At 44.8% G+C, this 23,880-nt stretch overlaps 2 protein-coding genes across 2 annotated transcripts; both read left to right on the top strand.

Moving 5' to 3' along the window:
• Nucleotides 1-414: 414 nt before the first annotated feature.
• On the top strand, nucleotides 415-15,534 carry vcpip1 (valosin containing protein (p97)/p47 complex interacting protein 1). Its single transcript, XM_006804598.3, has 3 exons — nucleotides 415-3,733; nucleotides 7,176-7,262; nucleotides 9,293-15,534. The coding sequence occupies exons 1-3, from the start codon at nucleotides 1,084-1,086 to the stop codon at nucleotides 10,081-10,083; spliced, it is 3,528 nt and encodes a 1,175-aa protein (XP_006804661.1). The 5' UTR covers nucleotides 415-1,083; the 3' UTR covers nucleotides 10,084-15,534.
• A 2,185-nt stretch (nucleotides 15,535-17,719) lies between these two features.
• On the top strand, nucleotides 17,720-22,434 carry LOC118455299 (uncharacterized). Its single transcript, XM_087831814.1, has 2 exons — nucleotides 17,720-17,945; nucleotides 20,006-22,434. Exons 1-2 carry the CDS (start codon nucleotides 17,792-17,794, stop codon nucleotides 21,079-21,081), a joined length of 1,230 nt encoding a protein of 409 aa, XP_087687940.1. The 5' UTR covers nucleotides 17,720-17,791; the 3' UTR covers nucleotides 21,082-22,434.
• The last annotated feature ends 1,446 nt before the right edge of the window (nucleotides 22,435-23,880 follow it).

The following is a 23,880-nucleotide window of genomic DNA, read 5'->3' on the forward strand; positions in this document are numbered from 1 at the left end:
TAGCATTCAGAAGGTGAACTGTGTTTGTGTCCTTTCAGTGTTCAGAGGGTCCTGTTTTGCTTGGTCACTGCTCCAAAACCATTATGTCATTGTTCCCCGAGTCACCTGCCAGGGAGTCGCACCAGGCGGCAGCATCAAGCCTGTGTTGGTTCGCCCTAAAATAAAGTGCATTTTGATGCATCGCATTTAAGACGCATTGATCACAACTAGCTTAAAATGTGTACAAAGCTTTTAATATAGCTCTGTGAATTCAGTGTATTGACCGGCGCACAAGGAAACTTAAATCCACATATTTCTAAATGGAGTTCGGCGACGGTTGGTTTCTCTAAACGTCCCAGATCCAGTTACCGCTGGTTACAGCAACGACATTTAAATGGAATGATAAATATTCAATGCGAGCCCTGCTCGGCACCCTGCTAATTACCCCAGATGGCTAACGGCTAAGCTAACCGGTAAACTCGTGTTGTCAGTGTCTTTAATCCAAACTCTGTTGGTTTTGTACCCCAGATCGTGCAAACAACAGGGCACGATAAAAGTCTATAAACAACGTAAGTGAAAACTGTATTTCACTGGATTTTGGGGGACCAAAACTATACGTTAGAAGAAGAAAAGCAAACCCAGTCAGTCCAAATTGACATGATTCTGCCGAATTGACTTCCTTACACAACACACGTCACCGTGACGCGTTGCATTCTGGTAAATGCAGTTAACCTAGGTTTAAGGTTGTTAATGTACATGACTTAACCAGACATACGCGTTTTACTGTTTGAGTTTCTCGCGTTTCCAGCTAATGTTCGAACAGGGAAAAGATAAAAACGCAGTCATTTTGATGCTGGTGCGTAATTGTTTAAACATAGTTAAAGAGAAAAAAACTACAAATCCCAGTAACTGACGTCATTACGTATGTACGTCTAGCAACGGCGAACAGCTAAAGGAAAAAACAGCCGCTTCCGTGTTGTTCTTGTGTTATTTTGTGAAATAACTGTCGTTAGCGGAGTCAAAGCTCGCCTGACAGCCTCGCCGGAGTGTGAATATCATGGTTTTGTGAAGCTGACACACAGCGTCAGCCTTTTTTCAGCCAAAATGTCGCTGCTGCAGAGCTCAAAGAAAAAAGACAAGCGTATTTTGTCTGGTACCTGCCCAGACCCGAAATGTCAGGCGAGGCTTTTCTTTCCTGCTTACGGCTCCGTTAGCATCGAGTGTACCGAGTGTGGTCAGCGCCACGAACAGAAGAACCTGCAGAACGTTGAGGAAGTCACCGACCCCGATGTCGTGCTTCACAATCTGCTCAGAAACGCCCTGCTCGGCGTCACCGGGGCCCCGAAGAAGGGGACCGAGCTGGTGAAAGTGATGGGGCTCTCTAACTACCACTGCAAGCTGTTGTCGCCCGTGCTCACCAGGTATGGCATGGACAAACAAACCGGCAAAGCCAAGCTTCTGAGGGAGATGAACCAAGGGGAGATGTTTGACTGTTCCATCCTGGGAGACAGAGCTTTTCTCATTGAGCCGGACCATGTTTCCACCATAGGCTATGGCAAAGATAGGTCAGGCAGCCTTATATACCTCCACGACACTCTGGAGGAGGTGAAGAAAGCCAACGGCAACAGAGAGTGTCTCATCCCGGTGCATGTGGACGGAGACGGGCACTGCCTGGTCCACGCTGTGTCCAGAGCTCTGGTGGGGAGAGAACTGTTCTGGCATGCCCTCCGTGAAAACCTCAAACAGAACTTCAAGCAGAATCTGGAACGCTACAAAGCACTTTTTCAGGACTTTATAGATGCAGCAGAGTGGGAGGACATCATCAACGAGTGCGACCCTCTTTTCATCCCACCAGAAGGCGTACCCCTTGGACTACGCAACATCCACATATTTGGCTTAGCCAACGTCCTCCACCGACCCATAATTCTCCTGGACTCCCTGAGTGGGATGAGGAGCTCCGGGGACTATTCTGCCACCTTCCTGCCTGGACTGGTGCCGGAGGAGCAGTGCAAGGGGAAAGATGGGAAGCTGAACAAACCCATCTGTATCGCCTGGAGCAGCTCCAGCAGGAACCACTACATCCCTCTGGTGGGAATCAAGAACACGGTGCTGCCAAAGCTGCCACCCCGTCTGCTGCCAAAGGCCTGGGGCGTCCCTCAGGAGCTCATCAAGAAGTACATCAAGTTAGAAGCGGATGGGAGCTGCGTGATTGGTGGAGATCGCAGCCTGCAGGATAAATATCTGATGAGGCTAGTTAACGCCATGGAGGAGGTATTTATGGAGAAGCACAGCATCCACCCGTCGCTGGTGGCTGACGTGCACCAGTACGTCTACAGGAGGACTGGCGTGATTGGCATCCATCCAGAGGAGGTCACAGAGGCGGCAAAGAAGTCAGTGATGGAAAATCGGCTGCATCGCTGCCTGATCTGTGGCGCCCTTTCTGAGCTGCACATCCCACCGGAGTGGCTGATTCCCGGCGGTAAGCTCTACAACTTAGCCAAATCCACACACGGCCAGCTGCGGCCGGATAAGAACTACAGTTTCCCCCTCAACAATGTGGTCTGCTCTTACGACCCCCAAAGGGATGTTCTCCTCCCAGACTACAAACTGAGCTCCCTCAACACCTGCAACTGGTGTCACGGCACGTCAGTCCGCCATATCCGTGGAAACGGCTCGGTGGTTTATCTGGATGGGGACAGAACCAACACCCGCTCCCAGGGAGGGAAGTGTGGGTGTGGCTTCAAACACTACTGGGAGGGGAAGGAGTATGACAACCTCCCCGAGGCCTTCCCCATCACGTTGGAGTGGGGGGGTCGGGTGGTGCGAGAGACAGTGTACTGGTTCCAGTATGAGACTGACCCTTCGTTGAACAGCAACGTGTACGACGTGGCCATGAAGCTCGTCACAAAGCACTTCCCGGGCGAGTTTGGCAGCGAGATCCTGGTGCAGAAAGTGGTCAACACTATCCTCCATCACACGGCCAAGAAGAACCCGGACGAATACAACCCCGTGTCCATCGACGGGGCTCATGTCCAGCGCCTCACTGATGCCCCCGAGTCTCAGCCGCCGGCGGACCCCCAGCCGCCCACAAAGATCATCCTGACGGGGCAGAAAGCGAAGACGTTGCACAAGGAGGAGCTAACGATGAGCCGAGCAGAGCGCAGCATCCAACAGAGCATCAGCGAGCAGGCCTTCGTCACCCAGAAGCGCCGGACTGACAAACTGAAGCAGGAGCAGAAAGGCCAGGGCCGGACTTCTTCACCCGGAGGCTCTCCAGAAACCTCCTCCTCTTCAGCTCCAGCCACACCCACCAAGTCCTCCTCCCCGTCTTCGTCCAGTAAGGAGAAAAAGATTCGTGTGACTACGAGCGACGGCAGACAGGCCATGCTGACTCTGCAGGCCCACACGACCTTCTCTGAGCTGCAGAGGAGCATCAGCAACCAGTTCAGCGTGCCGCCGGCGCAGCAATGCATCCGCTACGGTTTCCCACCTAAGGAGTTGGTCCCACCAAAAGATGGTGAGGAAAACGAGCCAGTGGCGCTGCAGCACGGTGACAGGGTGACTGTGGAGATCCTTAAAGGCCCAGAGGACAAGAGCCCTGCGGCCTCCATTCCCCGAGCCTCCAGCTCGCACTCCGCCCTGCATTCAGTGAAGAGCGAGGACGCCGTGACGCCCGGAAGAATGAGCAGCCGGGAACTCCAGGACAGCATCGACCTTGAGATGTCCTCCCTGTGTCTCCTAGCAACGTTGATGGGTAAGGTTACATGTAGGGTACCAAGTAAGTTAGTGAGTGAAGCAAAGTAATGTATTATCACAGCAACCTGAATGTGACAGGAAGTAGACGTTTAGGATGTTTCAGAGAATAAGATCCTTCCTGATATAAAGCAGAGCAAAAGATCTTTGGTCGCACAGCTTACCCGTACCGTACGGCCTTCTGAAGCCAAACTGGCTGCACATAAAAACAAGCTGTGTCACTTTGAGATGTCACTAGAGGAAAGTTATTGTGCTGTAGCTGCAGCTTCTTTTCACTTTAAAGATGCTGTGAACCCTGAATTCTTTACTGATGTGTGGATTCGAATATCACAGCCGAGACGCTGATTACGTTCTTTGAAATCCGTGATCGTCTCCGTTTTCAGCAGATAGCGGGCCTGTCTTGAAATCGTCTGCCTTATTAAATGAAATCCACGCTGGATTAAATTTTGCAAAGGGCCAGATTTGATCCTCAGGCTTTGATTTTGTCACATTTGATCTAAGATATAGAAGCTTGTTGGTCTGATTGAAGGCTGCCAGGAGAAAACTATTTTTGTACTATTATTGTTCTGCAGTTGAGGAGCTAAAACCCGCTCGTCAGGTTTAACAGAGCCAAGTGACTGCTGCTACTTTCTTATTTTAATAATTAACTTCTTAGTTTGATTTTAGAAACATCCCTATCTACAATAAAGCTAAAGGAAAACAGTCCTCTTTTTCCTATGCTTGCATAAGGAAACGTGTATTTCAGTTATAATAACTCGAATCAGTCATTCAGTCCGGCTCTTGGGTCAGCTGTTACTGTACAGAGTTAATCTGTGACTTACCTGTGAGTTATTTACAGGTAAATATACAAAGAAGCACAAAGGTTCAATTAGACTTAATAAAAGTAGGTCCTGGCTTCTGGGGGTGAAAATGCAAATATCCACGACTGTAGTTGAGGCAAAGAATGTGTCGACTGACTTTAAGTCTTTTTGGCTATTTTATTAGCAAAGATGCCTCCAACCTTGAGTAAAATTAAACCCGACGTATGTTTTAATATCTTCTGTCGCAGTGATTTTCCTTTGGTTGGTGTCAAATGTGTTTTTAGTACATGCAGAGAAAACCCTGGTTTCCTCAAACATTTCAGATGTGCTGGTGCTTCAGTTTGCTTTGAAGTTCAACTTTTGATCATTAATCGTTCAAAGATAACGATTGAACTCGTTCTGCTGTCTGCCCTTTCATTAATTTGACCTCTTCATTATAATTAGCATCTCTATATTCAGTGTTTGTTCACAGGTTGAGCTCCTGACGATACAAAACTACTGTGCTGGGGCTGACGGTGTGTTTATAGAGAGCACTGTCAGGTTCATATCATACAGCACTTTATTTTATTGATTAATAATCAGTCAGAATGATAACGATTTGTACAGTAAACATCTCCTGTTCCAGTTTCTCCAGCATGGGGATGTCTTTGTTTTCTGTGTTCACTCATATTATTGAATGTGATGATGATGATGATGATGGATCATCGTCGTGTTTAATTTATTGTCTTCTTGCAGTGATGCTGCTGCTTGCTTAAGACTGCACAGTAAGCTGTGTTTGTGTGTGTCTGTGTGTGAATAAAGAGAACAGCTCCAGGTGTGCAGCGCACATGCCTGCTGGTTTCTGATTGGCTGGTGCAGGCAGGTGATCAAAAAACTGCCAGGTTTCTGATCAGCTGCCGCGAGCAAACAAGAGACTTGTTTTGTGAGCGTGAGCGTGAGAATCTGCTGACTCGGGCAACTCGCTGCCTCCCCGTCTCACCTGCCAATCAGGTCAAAGGTCACAACTGCGTTAGGATAAACAGATCGTGCCGTGTGACACACACAGAGCGTCTGTCGATATTCAGGAAGGTTTCGGCTGCGCTCCGAGCGCTCCGCAGGCCTGACGCTGCACTTCCTGTCAGCTCCGAGCTCGTGTTCAATAATCCGCCCGCCCGGCCCCGGCCAGGATGAAACAAAGCATCCGCTCACCAGACAGTGTCTCCAAGCCAGAGCTCAGAGTTCACACAGCTGAGTGTAGCAGACCTGTAGCTGAACATGTGCGACTGCATTACATGTAAACACACAAACAAAAGGAAGTGCACCGTCACGCACTTTAAAATGGACATCAGGGAGTTTTACTGACAGGATATTTGAAGCTAAATAAACACCTGAATATGGTTTTATCACCTTTGTTTATTGACAGTGGTGCGTTTTGTAGACCAAATAAAATTTAACCTTAAACCAGATTTTATTTCATTTTAGGCTTAAGTTGTTGAGTTTGCTCATTTCACTTTCAATTTTCATTGTCTGGAAATGATGAGTTTCAGTTTGGTTTTGGTGGTCGTTTTAGTTTTGTTCTTATATATTTGGAGGTTTTGTCAGGTGCAAAATTGTAAAAGTTAACACACTTCATACACATTCAAGTCCCAGACTCATTAAACAGATGCACCAGATGTTCCTCAGGCTGGTTGTGTTGAAAAATAAAGTAAAAAAATCTTGTTTACAGCAGCTTTATTGCAAAGTCTAGTTTTTATTTTTACTGTAGCCAATTTATTCTTGGTTCACTATAATAACTTTGCCTGAAACTGAATCATTAATGAACCCTTTTAGGTTTTCTCAGCAGAAAAACCCACACAGACACATTCCACTTTAAGTTTTAGATTCGGGAATTAATGCAGACAATGATCAGTGACAGACTGGACATTTATTTATTGGCTTAGATGACTGTTATTGCAATAAAAAAAAAAAGGGTTTATATCTCAGATTAGATGGATCATTTTAATCTCAACAGGAGAGTACAAGGGGATTGATATTTTCTGTCGAGGTTGTTGAGACTAAATATGAAGCAGCTGAAGGACAATGGCATTTATTAGAGGACCTCTAAACAAGAGACGGTAAATGTAGATGAAATGTAGAATATAAAAATGTTACAAAGTAGCAGCAGCATGAGTAGCAGTGCGAGGTTAAAACGAGGGGGAATCGCTGGCCTGGCTTTACCATCAGCATCAAAGCTGTAGATGTTGTGAAGTTGTATCTGGTGTGAGCTTCACTGTAAAAGCAAACATACTGGAACCACAGAGGCTTCTGTGAATGACTGACGATAGCTGCTGCTTGTAGCAGTGGTAGGTTTGTCCACCACTGCTTTCAGTTTTAAATATCAGCGGCTTCACTGTAAGCCAAACAGTGGAGAGGTCAGAGTATCAACTGTATTTCCACTCTTGTGTCTTACATTCAAATGTTTCTGTCTCTCTGTTTATTTTTGTGCTGCTCTGACCGCTCACGTTCCTGCCAACGCTGTGGCCTCTGACACCCAGGACGTCTGTGGTCCTACATTGTGCTGTCCTGTGTAGCGTCCTGCTCACACAGACACGTTTTAACCTCGTGTTGTGTTTAGAACCTCGTCTCGTTCGTTGGATCCTTTTAAAATGTTTGTCTTTCTTTCAGGTGAGGATGTTTGGTCGTACGCAAAGAAGCTGCCACACTTATTCCAGCAGGGCGGCGTCTTCTACAACATCGTTAAGAAAGACATGGGTAAGCAGGCTCTGTGTTGAGCTACTTTTTTTAAAGGCTTCTTTGCTAACTAATTATTAGACAGGTTTTAAACATGTGCAGAAACACGTGCGACTGATCAGGTGACGCCTGAGAGCAGAAAAGTTCAGTGAATAAAATCCACGAGGCTGCAGGAAATGAAATGTTTCTTCCCAGACCTGATGATCACTGCGCTCTCCCAGTGGCACCTTACAGGAACTCCTTCCCAGAGAAGAAAACGGGGTCTGTTGTAAACATGTGGATTAGATGATAGTGCCCAGATTTCTGGTAAATAAAGGAACGTGGAGTGGCTCACTGATGCGTGCTGAGCTCTGGTCCTCTGCAGCACAGAGGAATATATGTCAGATTCTACAGTCAGATGAAGTTTGATTGAAATATATCGATTCTTGTCACATGCACGTGACTTTTCAGACATGTCTGAAAGCAGATCGGTGCGATTAAAGGATCAGTTTGTTTTCATCTATCATATTCTTTATTGTAAGTTATTGCAAACCCAAAAACTAATAACACAGGATCCTTTATGGCGACTTCTTATTTCCTGTTATCAGATTGTCAGACTGTTGCTGTGTTTCTATCTGATGCTCTGAGCTAACCGGAGCATAAATGAAAGCAAATGGTGCATCCCACCTGAGGGAGGGAGAACAGCTGTGTTATTAAAGTTGACCTGTTGTGCGTTTATTTGTTTACCTGTCATAGATATATTGTTACAATGGTGGATGGTCAAGTCAGCGGCGAACTCGCTGTGAGCCAAACGCTCCGACTTTTTCTACTCTTGGATCTGTGTGACGGCGCTAAGAGGGGATATCGCTAATATGGTCATTTGAATCTTTGCAGGTGTTTCAGAGCACGTAACTCAAAGCATGAGCTGAGTTTGATCATAAGAGAGCTTAAAGAGAAACAAAATTACAAGTTAAATCTAAAACAATAAAGTTTGACAACCCTCACATGCTCTACTCCCACTGCACTAGGGCTGTTCGATATAACATATATATCGATGACGATATAAAAACGTCTATCGTTTCATTTTACGCTGTCGTTTGTTTCGTGGTGTCGCAAAATAAACTGTTTACAGCAACATTCATGGTTTTGATGTCACTGTAGTGGCTATATTAATAAAGTTCTCTCTTTCTCTTATATGTAATATAACCACACTACGGACGGACAAGCGCCTGTTTTTATGCGTTGTTGTTAGCAACAACGATGGTACAACCATCACGTGTCCGCTTGTTTATGTTCCACATAAACCTTTCACAATAAAGCTCAAGATCCTGTTGAGACTTTTCAAAATAAACTGAATCACGTGAAAGAGCAGATTATTTACGGATGAGAAGCAAAAAAGAGGCGTCAGGTGCTAAAAAATAAACCTTAGACTCAAACGTTAGAACAGGCTTTTCCCCGCAGCACGCCGCAAAGAAAACGGCGGCCGTTACAACTTACGTCTAAAAATGTGTAGTTTCATGCATCGGTAAAACACACGACGCGCAGCTGGAAACACTTCAGCTGCCCGAGATTCACAGAGTTTACAGAAAATGTTAAATGTTTGTGATTTATATCGTTATCGGACGATGGATGTTTTATATCGGGATATGAGATTGTGGTCATATCGCACAGCTCTACACTGCACTGCACACAGTTTCACAATGTTACAGCTGCTGAAATGTTTGCGAGCTTATACACAGGCATCAATGCAATAACACTAATATGTTTCCTGTTTCAACTTGATTGGCTCTTTGGGGGAAGCCAGAGGACACTGGCCATCTGTAGTATTTGACAAGTCTCCCATGAATTGCTGTTCAGATTTTTCTTCTATATAAATTGTGTCTGAATGTGAGAATAAAAGTTTCTTGCCTCCTGATTTAAACCTTTTCTTGTGAGGGGCAGCCAATCAGAGTTGGCAGAGCTGAAGGCTTGTTTCAGACCAGGATGAGATTAATGAGGATTATTTTAGGCTGAATCATGTCAAGCTGGGAATGATCTCTCTCTCTCTCTCTCTCTCTCTCTCTCTCGTTCAGGCCTGATGGACGGGAAGCACTGCACGCTGCCTCACCTCACGGGGAAAACCTTTGTTTATAATGCAGCAGAGGAGCGTTTAGAGCTCTGCGTGGACGCTGCCGGTCACTTCCCCGTTGGGCCTGATGTAGAGGAACTGGTGAAGGAGGCCCTGGTGCAGCTACGCTCTGAGGCATCTGGGAGGGGCAGTAGAGAGGGTAGTCCCTCTCACGGCGTGCTGCGGCTGGGCAGCGGTGGCGTTGTTCGTAAAAAGGAGCAGCTGCAGAGTGTCACAGCCTTTCAGGGAAAAGGCCACTCTCTGGGCAGCGCTGGAGGCTCCTCCCCGCCGGAACACCGCCCTATCACACGACAGCACAGCAGTGGCGTGGACCTGAGTGCCAGCGTGTCCCGAGGACCCCCGGACCTGTCGGACATCCCCGAGGACACCACCAGGGAGCTGGTCCGCATGGCTCCGGGCTTCGTCACCATGAAGGACGGCCGTGGACTCGACCCCAGCCTGATGGAGCAGCAGCGAAGGAAGCTGCAGGAAATGGTGTCCTCCATCCAGGCCTCCATGGAGCGGCACCTGAAAGAGCAGCAGAGCACCGCCTCCGGGGGAAGGGCCGCCCAGGAGCCGACGGCCGGAAGCCAGGCGGGCGAGGACCAGTCAGTGTCCGCGGCCGACCACAAACCGCCAGCTGCAGCGTCGACAACGGCAGCCGTCAAACCTGAGCAGAAGGTGGAGGAACCGGAGGAGATGGACAGCCAGGACGCCGGGCAGAGTAACGCCACCGAACCCATGGATCACTCCTGATCACGCCTGAGCCCCAGCACCGCCCCACCCCCGCACCCGCCTGACCGGCATCTGTGGGTCATAACACCTCAGGTCGGATCCTCAAGCTTTGGTCTTCATCGTGTTGCGTTGTCTTTACTGCATGACTAAGAGCGGGCCGACTGTCCTCGCCGCCGCGAACTCCGGATGGGACAGCCGTCGATGAAGCGATATATTGTGACGCGCCGTCTGCGATAGGTCATCGATTCACCATCTCACAGGTCTGCTGCAGAAGCCGTCGCCATGCGTGTTTACACTGTATCCACTGTAGCTCGTCTGTCAGCACCGCTCTGAAAATTTAACACAGTAATGAATAAATACAACAATGTGATCCCCACATTGATTCAAAATAAGTTTCTCTCTTAAGTTGATGATGTATCGTGAGCAACCGTCTCACAGTATATCGCAGAGGCGTCCATAAGGTGGCGGGATTCTGTCGTTAGGCCTGCGGTTCCCGCCTGCACACGTCTAATCCTCTCGCTGTGAACACTTACGGATCTCCGAGGAGGAAAATCCGGTGAGACGCATTCCTGTAGATAGAAGAAGTCTTAATCTGCCACCAGGAAGGAGAGTTGCTGGCCAGCGTCGCGTCCTGCAAACACGCTTCCGTCAAAGTGCACGCTCTGAGACGTGCACCGGCCTCCGTGCGCATCAACGCCTTCAGATTCTGCTTTCCACCATCCGTTTGTCTGAGCTCTGCAGGGACAGCTCTGATCTGTGTTTGCTTGATTGTCTGAATCCTCCTTGATGACATTATATTTTTACTTGACCTTTTTGCCCCTCTAACCATCCCCAGTTTAATGGTTTATATTCTAGAAAGATCAGAGCCCGTCACAACCTCCAGGCAGAGAACTAACTGCAGTTTCTATTTGTTGTGTCTAAAATTTAACCGCACGCTCTCATCTCCACGTGTGACCTATTGCAGTTTTGTGTGATGCCACCTGCGCCGCAGCATCAGTAATAAGGCGTCTGTTGATATCTGTGCCTGTAGCGGTATTGAACATGTACTGTGCGAGACCTACAAAGTCCACATAAGCTGGTTTGTTGGTGGTCCGCGTCCCATTTGGACCGTTGTGTTTTGCACTTTTAATTTTTTCTTCTGTTTTGTTTGTTGTTTACTCGACATTTGATTTGCTTTTTAGGTTGATTGTATGGAAAAGACGGCCTTGTTGTATTTGTGCTCTTTTTATGGCTTTTTGAGCATCAGGTGACTGTAACCATATTTAAATGAGAAGTTTTATTGCTCGGTTACCACCTAACAGTAGCTGGTTTGAGCTGCATCCATAAGCTGCACACAGGCACAGATGTCTGATAATTAATGCTAATCAACAGACGAATAAAATGCTGGAACGGTCTCTTAGCTGATGGGTCGCTCGTCACAATTTTAAACATCATTAAAAATTCTCCAACAGCACAAACACAGTCGAGAGGTCGAGTTCAGTGACTCTGATTAGCTGAAGCCTAACAGCTACACCTGCCCGTGTCACCACCCACCTGTCAGGGCCACGCCCCCATTAATGCAAACTTTAAGCCTTATCAGTGTCCAAATGAATAAGTTAAATACGATTAACATTGTTTACAGTTCATCAAATTTTTAATCTTTTTACTTGCGGGTCTGCAAAGGCTAAGCTCGAGTGGCCATTAGCTTCATTAATGGATGTTTCTGGTTGGTTGGGCTTCTTAAAAGATCTTAATTTGGGTTCCTGTGTATCCCACTTCACTGCCAGTGGACACCTCGTGTGGAAATGTGGGTTTGACAAAAAGTGCTACGTGTTAAAAACAAGAATTTATTTATTTATCACATATTTTTATTCCCCTTATGTATCCCAGGTTAAATATTTTAAATTTTTAGCACCTAAATTTAAGTTTCGTCTGATCTCCAAACACTGCAGATTCATGAATCTGTGTCAATGTAGCAATAAAATGCCAAAGATGTGTTAGAGATGCACATTTAGTCAACAAGAGTCACTTATGATTTTTTTTACTATAAAATTCCCAAGACGACCGCGACACGACGCGTTTGAACATAAATGTTACAATCCACTATTTTGTGTTTGTTATTAAAACTCTTAAAATCAGTAGCTGAAAAGACTTGTGTGTGAGGTTTAGAGGGACATAAACAGGAAGTAAGAGATGACATGCCTTGAGATGTGAGCATGAATATGAACTTGAGTGCAGTGCAACGAAGAGAAATTGTATTTATTGCCTGCAGGTGGCGCTGTGTTGAATGTGCAGCAGTTATGAACTTCCTGGAGGTCGAAGCTTCTCCTCGGTTTACCTGAAAACACTGTAAAATAACTCTGCACTGGACTGTTATCTTATGCTCAACAACTACCTTTCCCATGAGTCTTAGCCACAGGAGCACAGTTAAAGTTTTGTGGGAGTCGATGTCGGCGAAATCAAAAAGCGTTCAGCTTGTAGAATTTATAGAAAATCCAAAATGAGCTTAATGAGCTGCGAAGGTTTGTGCAGGTTAAAGCGAACGACTCCTCCTTGTGGAGATACTCTGAAAATACTTTGTGAACAAGTTCATATCTCAAAAGTTAAACATGTGCTCGTCAGCTGATCAGGTTACTTCATAAAAGGCCCAAATATCAAAGTAAAGCCTAAAGCTCCATTCAGGTGGGATTCATGTCTCAGTGGTGCTTTGGCGTGGCCTCGGGAGGCTTTCTTCTTCTTCTTCGCTCTGAAGATGAACCTTCTGCTCCTTCCTAACTTTTAAGGTTTGGTCCACGCTTCATTTTTTCTCTTTTCAAAAGCAGAACACAGCCAAAGAGTTTAAATTCTCGTGATTGATCTAAGTTTTGGTCGGAGGAAGTCCTCGCTGGGCCTCTGTGCTTCTGTCCTATGCAAACATCTGAACTGAACTTCCAGGTCTAAACACCACCTACACGTTTCAGCTGAACCTCCCAGACTCACCACCAGGTGGCCCTGCTGTCAGTGAAGGCGTCTCATAGAGATGCACTGATTGTGGAAATCATTTAAAAAGTAAAATATTGTTTTTAAAAACATAACATATATTACAGTTTTTCACTCTCTGAATGAGAAAGAATTCACTTGTACAAATTGAGAATCGATGGGACACAAAGTGACCATCGATCGATCATCAGCTGGTTTTTATGTTCATGCAGGAAATCAGAGCATCTCTCGTTCCACAAACAGGAACTGAGAGATTTAATGAAATCTTCCCTCAGTGTGGCGACACCAGATTAGAGAACAAGAGTTTATTATTTTTATTTCCCCGAGGCTTTAAGCGCTCCTTTATTCCTGTAACGCTGCAGGAAGAAAAGGCATCTTTAGATGCGTCAAATCAGCTTTTGTGGTGTTTTCTACGTCTGGATCATCAGGCAGGTTAGAGTCGCAGCACGTGTCCTTCACACTGTTGTCCACATGTCTGCTCGTTCTGTATGAATCATAAAGAAGCTGCTGTTTTTGTCACAATTACCTGAAAGTAAATGTGTGTTTGAAGACAAATCAGAGACGTTCAGCCCATCACGAGATGTCCAAAAGTATCATCATCGCTGACCTGTTCCTTGTTTTCTGGCCACGTCTATTCTATTAAAGCATAATCTCATTGAGCCTATGCAGCTGTTGAATAAGCTCACAGAAGCAGAGTCACAGGTTTCTGATGAAGATGATTTTGGACATTTTTAAATGTTTTCACAGTTCACACAGAGTGCTTGGTTTCACTGAAGATGGACGTCTTAGTTGTGAATTACTAGCAGCTATTGTCAACTATACATGCAGATCTTAGTTTTAGTTCATGAGGAGCTCGTTCAGAGCTGTTCACCACACACTGCAGAAAGGGTTTTACAACTCTAAGTTGGCCCCCAGGCTTCTGGTTTTTACGTTCAGTCAGTGTCTGCTCTTCCTGCTGCAGAGGAAACAGATCCAGATGTTAGAGCTCACTCTTCAGCATCTGGCAGGCCCCAGAGGAGCACGTTAATGCAAACGCTGCCACTGTCACATGTGGACAGGCTCTATAAGGGAGGCTTCACGTGTGTGTGTTTCTTCAGAGGTGGGTTTTGCTTTGTTGTTGTTGTTTTTTGCTGGCGTCGTTATAGTAACAAAGCTAGTCATGCAGCTAGCTAACAGAGCTAACTAACAAGGTTAGCTGTGCAGCTCGGCACCAAAACAAGAAGTTCAAGATCATTTCTGGGCCACACACTCGAGGTGTTTTCATAACCTTTGTACAGCTTTGACCTTCATCAGAGGTTCAGTCTTTTCTTGGTTAGTAGTAGTACTGAATTATTTGTAAAAACGTGACGTGATTGGCTGAAGATTTGTTTAAAAATTTGGACTTTTATTCAGAGGCGCTGCCTGAAATCCTCTCTGATGTCTCAGTTTTCAGCAGGTTCGTCTTCACTGTTTGACGCGACGTCCACGTTCAGTGTGAACTCTAAACTGTTGCATCAGCAGCAGTTTAGAGTTTCCTGTGTTTTCTAACAGGAGATGTACACTGGTGTGTTTGTGTACTTTTATTTTGCATGTTGATTTTTCAGGGACTTCTTGAGAAAAACAGCAGTTTCTTTTCATGACTCATCAAACCAGAGTCTCAAACATCCATCTGATTGTTACAGGAACAAACTGGGTCATTGATGCTCACAGTCCTCTGATTTGACGCTTGTGTAGAAATGTGCAGATGTTTTTCATTGTGTTCTGCAGCAGCTGGTTAGTTTAGCATTAACAAAGGAAATGACTCTGAGCTCTAAATCTCACTGACGCTGTGTCGCGTTTGTTAAATCCGTGTGAAATGTAAAACAGGACACCTGCGAGTGGCGCCGATCTCTGCTCCATCACAAACATGGCAGTTTCCGCCAACACAGATGTTGCTCCACCTCTCCATGTTACTGAATCATCAGGCCTTAAACTGTGCGTAAAATGTTTTACACTTCTGCTTCAGCCTGCGTCTTTTATCTCCACTGTTTTTAATTTGAACTGGAGTCTTTGTATTTTCACTTTTTTGGCCTTTTTGTTTTCTGGTTTAGCAAAAAAAGTCTGTTTCAGAATCACGGTCCTTCTGTTTTTGCCGTTCAGAGGAATCTTTAGCACTTTGAGGAAAACAGGGAATGTTAGCATAGCATGCCCATATTAGCCGAATCATCATCATCATCATCAGTCAGAGAGGAAGCAGGTCGGCAGCACGAATCAGGAGGCGAGTTTGCTCAGATCAGACGACACTGCTGTAACAGACTTGAAGTTTTTCTTTGCGACTGCTGTACTAATGACATGAATTGTAATCCACCTGTATAATAGTATATATTGTAGTATATTTGGATCTGTACAGAAACACATGTTCAGTTCCTGCAGTAATGATTTCTTTTGTTAACTTCTCTCTGGTTTGCTAATAAAATATTGATGATACACGGCTTCGACATCGCTGTTTGCATGTGTGATAAATTTCCAACCCCGACAATAAAATCACTTCCTTCACATGTTTCCGTATTTTGTCGTCACTCACACACTTATCTGTTTGTCTGTTTAAAAAAAGGTTTGTTTATGGTGCAGAAATCATTTTTCTCTGTTGTCCAGTCAACATAAAACAGTTTGTAGAGCTAGCAAGAGCCTCAAAGATGCTAAAGATCATGTTATCTCTTTTATGTCTTTTTTAATTAAACTTTTGTGATTTTGATGAGAACACCTTTAACATTTCTTTCAGTCACTCAAAGCTCACTGTCTGGGATGTCAGACACACGGCCAGATTCAGCCAATGAAACGGTCCAATCACACCTCTGGATACATTTGGAAAGTGTTGAAAAATCACACTGACATCATTAATATCTCCAGCTGAGGAGACACTAACAGGAGGGAACACGAAGAGTGAAAGTATTTCTAGATCTGAATAAATTAAAGTTGTTTAGTTCCAAAAGCTCCACATTTGAAGGCTTTTATAGAACATCTGTAACCTATAATGTGCATTTAATAATGCAACTGTGCATGGTGGAAATGAAAGCGGGATAAGGAAGGCGTCCTCCTCAGTGCATCAGTGTGCATGCAGTGAAAGCTGTTGATTTAATTATAGAGGGGAAACGTAAACTCCCCTCATGTAGCTCTCAGTGGTTTGGTCCACAGCAGCGGTCCCCAACCCCCCGGGCCTCGGACCGGTACCGGTCCGTGAGTCGTTTGGTGCCGGGCTGCGAGAGTTGAGGCTCAGGTGTGAAATGTATAGTTTTCAGGCTTTTTATCAGTTTTCAGCGTTATTTTGTTATTGTTTTTATCGTTTACTCGGTTTTCCTGGGTCTTTTCACGTGTGTTATGAATAAATCTTCTTTTTTTCGGTGCCGGTACTAGTTTTATTTTGTTGTATTTATCCGCGACACCTTAAAGGCCGGTCCGTGAAAATATTGTCGGGCATAAACCGGTCCGTGGCGCAAAAAAGGTTGGAGACCGCTGGTCCACAGGACAAACACAACTTCACAAACGTCTCGATGCATGATCAAACATCCAGGTAAGTAAATCTCCAAAAGTTGATTCTGCTCATCTGGACGTAGCGTTTTCAGTGGGAGTCAAGGAGGCTGTTTATGTGAAAAAGGAAAGACCATCTCTGAATCGAGGAGGGGGCCTAAGGGTACATCTTTCGCCATCATACAATCCTGTGATTGCAGCCATTCCCCAACTCTCTGTGAATGGGACTCATGATCAACAACCACTGATCAATGGCCATGATGCATAATCATGATGAACTGACCTCACAGCCCTTTGTTCCTTCAGTGAGCTGGTTTCAGTCATTGTGCAAATGTCCTGTTTATAAGATTTGGGGAAACCTGCAGTCAGAGACTGAAGACGTCACCTGGATGATGACGAAACGTTTCTCCCACTGAAAACGTCCAGATGAACAGAGACAACTTCACAAACCATCCACAGGATGTGTGAGCGCTGCTTTCTTCTACTTTTAAGCGTCAGTGCCTCCACCACATACTGTAGGCCTGTGCTTATTAAAGTCACTATAGATGAAACATTTTCAAGCACTTTTTTTGTTGTTTTATTTTATTTTTTAGAAAGTTTCCTGATTTCACCAGACAGAAGTGATCCGTTCACTTGATTTAAAAAAAGAATCGTGTCCCTTTTTTCCAAATTAATAACATATCTTAAAATCCCAAAGAGCATCTGGGGATTTTAGTAAGCAATAATGAGCCCTCACTAAGGTGAATACCACTTTATATTGGCAGATGTTGGTGTCCTTGTCTCTTGAGTGATTGGTTCATATCCTGATCCTTGAGAAACATTGTGTTATTTTAAAGATCCGAGGAGCAGAGGCATTGAAGGTGGATGAGTTTAAATACCTGTGGTCAGAAATGAGTATATCAGAGGGGAGCTCAGGTGGAGCAGTTTGAAGATGAAGTTAGAGGCGAGGCTGAGATGGTTTGGAAGGACCAAAGCATCCCGGAGATGGATGGAAGAGGAGAGGAGGAAAGGAGGAGCTCAGAGGAGGAGCTCAGAGGAGGATGCGAGGATAGGATAAGAAGACAAAAGCACTTTCATAAAAACTCTGTTATAAATGTTTATAAATTTAATTTGTATTTCTTGGCCAGTGAATGCATTAAGCTTCCGTAGAGCGCGTTTTATTTTTTAGAGGAAAAGCAGCTTCCGGCGGAAGTGGACTGAAACTTCACGGCTGTGTGGACGTCGGAAGCTGGGAGCTGGAGGTTGTTTTGTATCGCTGAGGCTCGGCGGAGCTGCTGGAGGAACCATGTCCGCTCTTCAGCACCTGAGGCTGTTCGTGAAGGAGCGTCTGAGCGCCGCAGCGGAGGAAATCTTCAGGGAGTTTGAGAAAACCGTCCTGCAGTACGAGGAGCAGCTCCAGCAGCAGCACGGGGCCCTGAGCTGGACTGCAGACTCCGCAGGTACGTGGGGCAGCAGGCCCGGGAGGAGGAGGACCAGCGCTGCGCTCTCAGGCCGGGCGGACGCTGTTAGCTTAGCCGTCTCAGAGTGAGTCCAGCCCGGGGCGGAGAGCGCGGAGGAGCCGCTGAAGCGGGAATGTGGTGACTTTGACTAGTTCCTCCAATTTAAAATGAAAATATATTTTAAATCTGACATTTGTGGTTCGGTGCACACGTAAAAGCCAGCCAGCAGCCGCAGGAAGATGCCAGAGACCGTCCGGTATGAATTCACTCTGGTTTTATTGGAAAACACCAGAAACCAGTGACAGTAACTCATGTGTAAATAACCAGAGTTTCAAAGATCTGGACAAACTTTAACAGATTTTACTGCAGAGATCACTGTCACCTAATGTGACACTCAGTCAGTACTACAATATTATTACTGATATTATTGGATTTTTCAAAGTCTGATTAGAATTTATTTTCTTTCAAACACATGAAACAGAAATATTGCCCTAACATTTTTATGTGCAGTTATTGATGATTCCTTCATTTTATGTTACAAATAACACAACTTTCATTTTATTATTTTAGACAAAGTATCAAAACAATAAAAGCACTGCTGAGTAACAGTATCTGTTCTAATAGAAACCGAGCCCTTTCTGGCAGAGAGGCAAACGGCTGATGCTGTCACTGCGCTCGGGTCATCCTGGGTAATTCATTAACACTGGACAAGTCGTGACCCTGCGCTCTGTCTCAGTGCGCTGAGAGAGAAATACAGCCAGAAACTGCACAAGTGCAAAAGGTTTCTTCCCCTGGATGGTGACAGAGACGCTGAGACTGTGTAAGCGTCTCATCTCTGCTCGTTTCCTTTTGTTCGGGCTTTAAAGACATTTACAGATGAATGAGGTTTAGCTTGATCTTACTCTGACGATGTTTAACTCTGCCATTACCAAACACTATCACTTCAGTTTACTTCTAGTTGTAGAAGTATTTCAGTAGAATATGCAGTAGTAGTAATGTGTAGAGGGAACCAACGCTGATGATTTTCAGGCTCACAGCCCTGTACACTCTTGGGTTGCATGAACAGTGGCTGCAAGTTTAAGAGTTTAGTGTTTCAAACAAATGACTTAACTAAAAGTATGAAAGTACTGCTTAGAGCAGAGGACCTGAAAGTGCTGATGTGTGAGCACCAGTTTAAGTAGCCAGCAGATCGTTGATGGTCTCACACTGTGAGGATACTAAACTCTTTAACCTTCACCGAGTTGGCAGCTCCGTCTTTAAAAGCACCCAAGGATGAAGGAAGATCAGCGCAGAGACGGACTCCCAGTCACTAAACTACAAAAACACAAACCTCATTTGTTCCTGAAACAAAAGAAAACTTTAGTCTGTGGAAACATCTGGGATAAAATAAATGAAGACAACACTCGGTTGGTTTTATATGCCTGTTTTTCATCACTGTGCAAACTCATCTGTGGAGAATTAACCTTACGGTGCATCAGCTGCACATGTGCTGCAGGCAGGGACATCCAGAGGAAGTGCTTCTTCAAAGACGTGTAACAGGAAATGAGCACTCGGCCGTTGACTCTGCAGATGCCTCTCTCTGTTTCTGCAACTTTAGAACTCAGTGGGATCAAAGACGATGTGAGCGGTCACAATCAGACAGGTAGATTTTCAGATTTTAGGTTAAAGAGTTAAAGAGTAAATGTGGTCACAAGATGCTCGGGGAAAAAAACAATAAAAAAAGGTCCAGCTGTCAAAAATATCTTCCTGTTATCTCTCAATTGATGATGATGGATCGTCACCTGCCACTCCACACACGACTCAACTTGAGCCAAGGTCTGGGAGTGAACTCAGAAACATTTGTGTTGCAGGTGTTGGTTACATGTGGAGGAGCGACATGAAGCCAGGATTTCATTTATTATGAATATCAGAATAAACATGATATTTTCATGCTAATTTTGTGCTAATTGTTGAGGTATCATCCGTCACTTTGACCCTCATCAATCCGAGACGTCATCGTCCATCACAACAAACCTTGTATCACAGTATGAACTAATTCTTTCTCCCTTTTATCTCTGCAGACCTTCCACAGGAAGATGACTGCAAAGAGGAGGAGAAGGTTTCCATCGAGCTCTGTAAGCAGAAAGAGGCCTCTGCTGTGGACCAGGAGAAACCAGAACCGGTACAGATTAAAGAGGAAGAGGAGGAGTTCTACACCGGTCAGGAGGGAGAGCAGCTTATCCTGAAGGAGGAGAGCGAGACAATTATGGTGACTCTTACTTATGATGAAAGTGACCTCAGTGAACCTCAGCACAAGTATGTGGACTCTGGATCTACGACAAATGCAGAGCCACAGCCAGAGGAGCTACATCAGCGTACCAGAAGCACCACGAAAGCTGTCACATCACAGAGTCGGCGTAAACCTGACATGGGGAAAAAGTCTGTAAAATGTGACGTTTGTGGAAAAACCTTCAAGTATAATTTCCAAATGAAGAAACATTACAGAATCCACACAGGCGAGAAGCCGTACGCCTGCAGCACTTGTGGAAAAAGATTCTATCAGATTTATTTCATGAAATATCACGAAAGAAATCACACAGGTGAGAAGTCGCACCTGTGCATCACCTGTGGGAAAAGATTCACTGACCTATCGGCACTTAAAAGGCATACATCGATCCACACAGGCGAGAAGCCGTATTCCTGCGAAACGTGCGGGAAATGTTTCAGGCACAGCGCGACTCTGTTGGTTCACATGAGAACCCACACAGGTGAGAAGCCGTACGCTTGCAACACCTGTGGGAAAAGATTCACCAACTTATCCGCATTTAAAAAACACGCTGCAATCCACACGGGTGAGAAACCGTATTCCTGTAAAATCTGTGGGAAAAGTTTCACTCAGAGCGGGAATCTGACAGTTCACATGAGAACGCACACAGGTGAGAAATGGTACTCCTGTGAAACGTGTGGCAAAAGTTTCAGTCGAAGTAGCAACTTAACTGTTCACATGAGAACGCACACAGGTGAGAAGCCTTACCACTGCAACACCTGTGGGGAACGATTTAAATACGCCGCGACGCTAAAGAACCACATGGGAACGCACGCCGCGGAGACGTCGCACGCTTGCAAAAAATGTGGGAAAGGCACCAAGGGGGAGTGATAACAATCTGGTTGCTACGGGAACCCATACAGGTGAGATGTCAGGGTCCTGAAACACCTGTCAGGAAAAATATTATGAATATGCTTGTGGTAATTTAAAGTCCCAAAAACTGCTGTGACTTTATGTTCACAACATCTGTGTGTTGTGCTGAAGAGATATCAACTAGAGCGCAATAAGGCTGGGCTGTGCTTTCATGCAATACCACTTTGTACCACAAGATGGCGCAACAAGTCAGCGTAACCTTTACTTAAGGAGGTAGTAGTGACTCCTTATAAATACTTTATTTAAGTCATGGCATCAGCTCCGTCTATTTTACTGCAGGATGTCAAAGACGAGCTCAGTTTCTATATTTTTGACTTTCAGGAAGTTGAATTAACAACTTTAAAATGCCAGAGCATGTTTTTAACATTTTAACACCAGATAATTAATCTGATTGATGTAAAATATAAAGTATTTCAATATCCTTATAGAAGAGAAAACACAAAGACAAAACACTTGGAACAAGTTGTTCTTATGCTCTGCTATCATGTGTTCGGCACAGGGATGCAAATCAGTCCTAAACATGCTTGTTATGTTGTGGTTAGCTGTGATGTCATGTTTTCATGCTGCTGTTCTGAATCAGTCAACATCTGGCTCATTTGTGTTAATGAAGTCCAGCTGTGAGACAAACTCCTCTCAGACTTCTACTTTCAAACTCGGTGGTACAATGTTTTGTGTCTCCAGGTAAAAACACTCGTTAGCCTTGAATAATCAATGCCATCGTGTGTGGGCGGAGCTTCAGATGGCCCTCAGTGAAGGTCCAACAGCTGCTCTCTAGGTGCACATCTGCACTTTCTTCATTATCCTCCTTCTTCTGCGTTTGCTGCTCCTGAAGTCAGTCTGTTGTGGCTTATTGATTGTATCCTGTCGGCATCATGCCGGCTGAATGGTTAATATCAGCCCCTCCTCAGCACACTGTTCAGTGTTTTATAGTGGACAGTAGGGCTGCCACGATTAGTCGACTAGTCACGATTACGTCGACGACTGATTTAATAGTCGACGCGTCGTTTGAAGCTTTGTAAGATCACAAAAGACGCAGGAATAAGTAGTAGGATTTAAGAGTGTAATACCGGACTGAAACAGAAGATGGCAGCACTGCATGTACAAGGATGCCAGCTGCCGTTAAACCCCGAAGAAGAAGCTGTGTCCCAGAATTCATAGCGCAGCCCAGCTCAGTTTCCAACAATGGCGGCAGCTAGTTAGTTTTAATATTACTCTTATTATTCTTTCTGGGTCACAAAATAAACGTTTAACATATTTTCAGGCGAGAATGTAGCTGTGTAAACCTCAAATATCTGCTCAGTTTATCAAGACACCACATATTTTCAAAAGCGCTCCGACGTTTTCGGAGACGTCTGTTAGCCACTAGCTCGATAGCTAGCCGGGGGCAAGGCTCACTAGAGCCGCGAGAACACCGGACTCCCGGCAAATCGTTTTCAAACCCACCGCCGTCTTTCGCTACTCAGGTTAAACATGATATATAAGTCACTTAGATAACTTAAAAATGTTATTGTTTGGCTTTTTTCAGTATTTTATTTGTTCCTGAGTAAATCGGTTTGGCTGAGATTAAAGTTATAGTTTTTACACAGCTGAATAAACGTCAAGCAGACAACTGATTATCAGAAGTGTGAGATGCTCGAGAATTTACTCCGGTGTCCTGTTATATTTTAGATAGCAAGGAGTTTATTAAACTTCACTGAAACAATCTGCAAATTTCATTAAAATTTAATAAACTCTCATCTTGTCTTTATTTTTAGTTAGCACATACCTTAAACACTTAAAGCTGTAAACTAATGATAGTTATATAAGAGCAGATGCTGCTGGTGCAATAAGCTGTACGTTTTACGTCCAATGGATGATGATCTGATTAGTCGACTATCAAAATAATCGTTAGTGGCAGCCCTAGTGGACACTAGTATCAGAGATTAAAGCTGCTCATTCACATCCAGTTATGAAATTAGACCTTGTGTATGTCCCAGCACCAATATAAACAGTTAATAACATTTATAATTTTGCAGTTTTTACCCCCATGAAGGCCTTTTGTTACACTCAGCTCTTCTTTGCTGTGCCATCCAATTTAGAGGAGCCAGCCTTTGAGACTGTTTATGATGGTTTGAACCCAAAACTTTCTCTCTGTGCTGTGACCAGGCTATCGAATCTGTTTATCTGACTAATGCAGCTACACTTTGTACTCAGTCGGTCAGTATTTGTTTTTCAAGCAGAAGCCGTTCCAGACTTTAACAGTTAATGACAGACCTGTGATGTTCTGGCTGTTCTCCAGCGGTTTGCACTGCACCTCATTTTTATTTATTTTACTTAATGTCACACAGAGGTGTCTGAGTTAGTCGCCTGTGGCTCTCCTGGTTTTACAGCAGCGTCTCCTCTCACAGCTCCACACACATTTACCGGTCTGACACCTGGGACTAAAAAACACATCTGCTGTTGATCAGCAAACAGCAGTCTGCTTGTAACAGTACATCCTATCAGGTGTGTAGTTTAAGACCAAAATAGCCACATAAACACTTCAGTTCTTTAACATTTAATGACTTTGGGATCTTAAAAAATCACGAGCATCCTGTTAGTGTGGTGGGATAGCCAACACTAAACCCCGGGCCGAGTTCAGCAGGGTCGGATCATCTTCTGGAATAACTTGTGAGTAATTCTGTCGGGTCAGAGGAGCGTCTCTTTAGCTACATTTTCCGTCTCTTTAGCTACATTTTCAAAAATAAAACCCTTTCATTAAATATTTCTGAGTGTGCA

The sequence above is a fragment of the Neolamprologus brichardi genome, chromosome 18 (assembly GCF_056152115.1).
Source record: "Neolamprologus brichardi isolate AB-2024 chromosome 18, ASM5615211v1, whole genome shotgun sequence".
Classification (NCBI taxonomy): Eukaryota; Metazoa; Chordata; class Actinopteri; order Cichliformes; family Cichlidae; genus Neolamprologus; species Neolamprologus brichardi.

Coding starts and splice junctions, on each gene's coding strand:
- vcpip1 (XM_006804598.3), top strand. CDS start 1,084: ATGTCGCTGCTGCAGAGCTCAAAGAAAAAAGACAAGCGTATTTTGTCT. Junction 3,734..7,175: donor TCTCCTAGCAACGTTGATGG/GTAAGGTTACAT, acceptor TCTTTCTTTCAG/GTGAGGATGTTTGGTCGTAC. Junction 7,263..9,292: donor CATCGTTAAGAAAGACATGG/GTAAGCAGGCTC, acceptor TCTCTCGTTCAG/GCCTGATGGACGGGAAGCAC.
- LOC118455299 (XM_087831814.1), top strand. CDS start 17,792: ATGTCCGCTCTTCAGCACCTGAGGCTGTTCGTGAAGGAGCGTCTGAGC. Junction 17,946..20,005: donor CTGGACTGCAGACTCCGCAG/GTACGTGGGGCA, acceptor TTATCTCTGCAG/ACCTTCCACAGGAAGATGAC.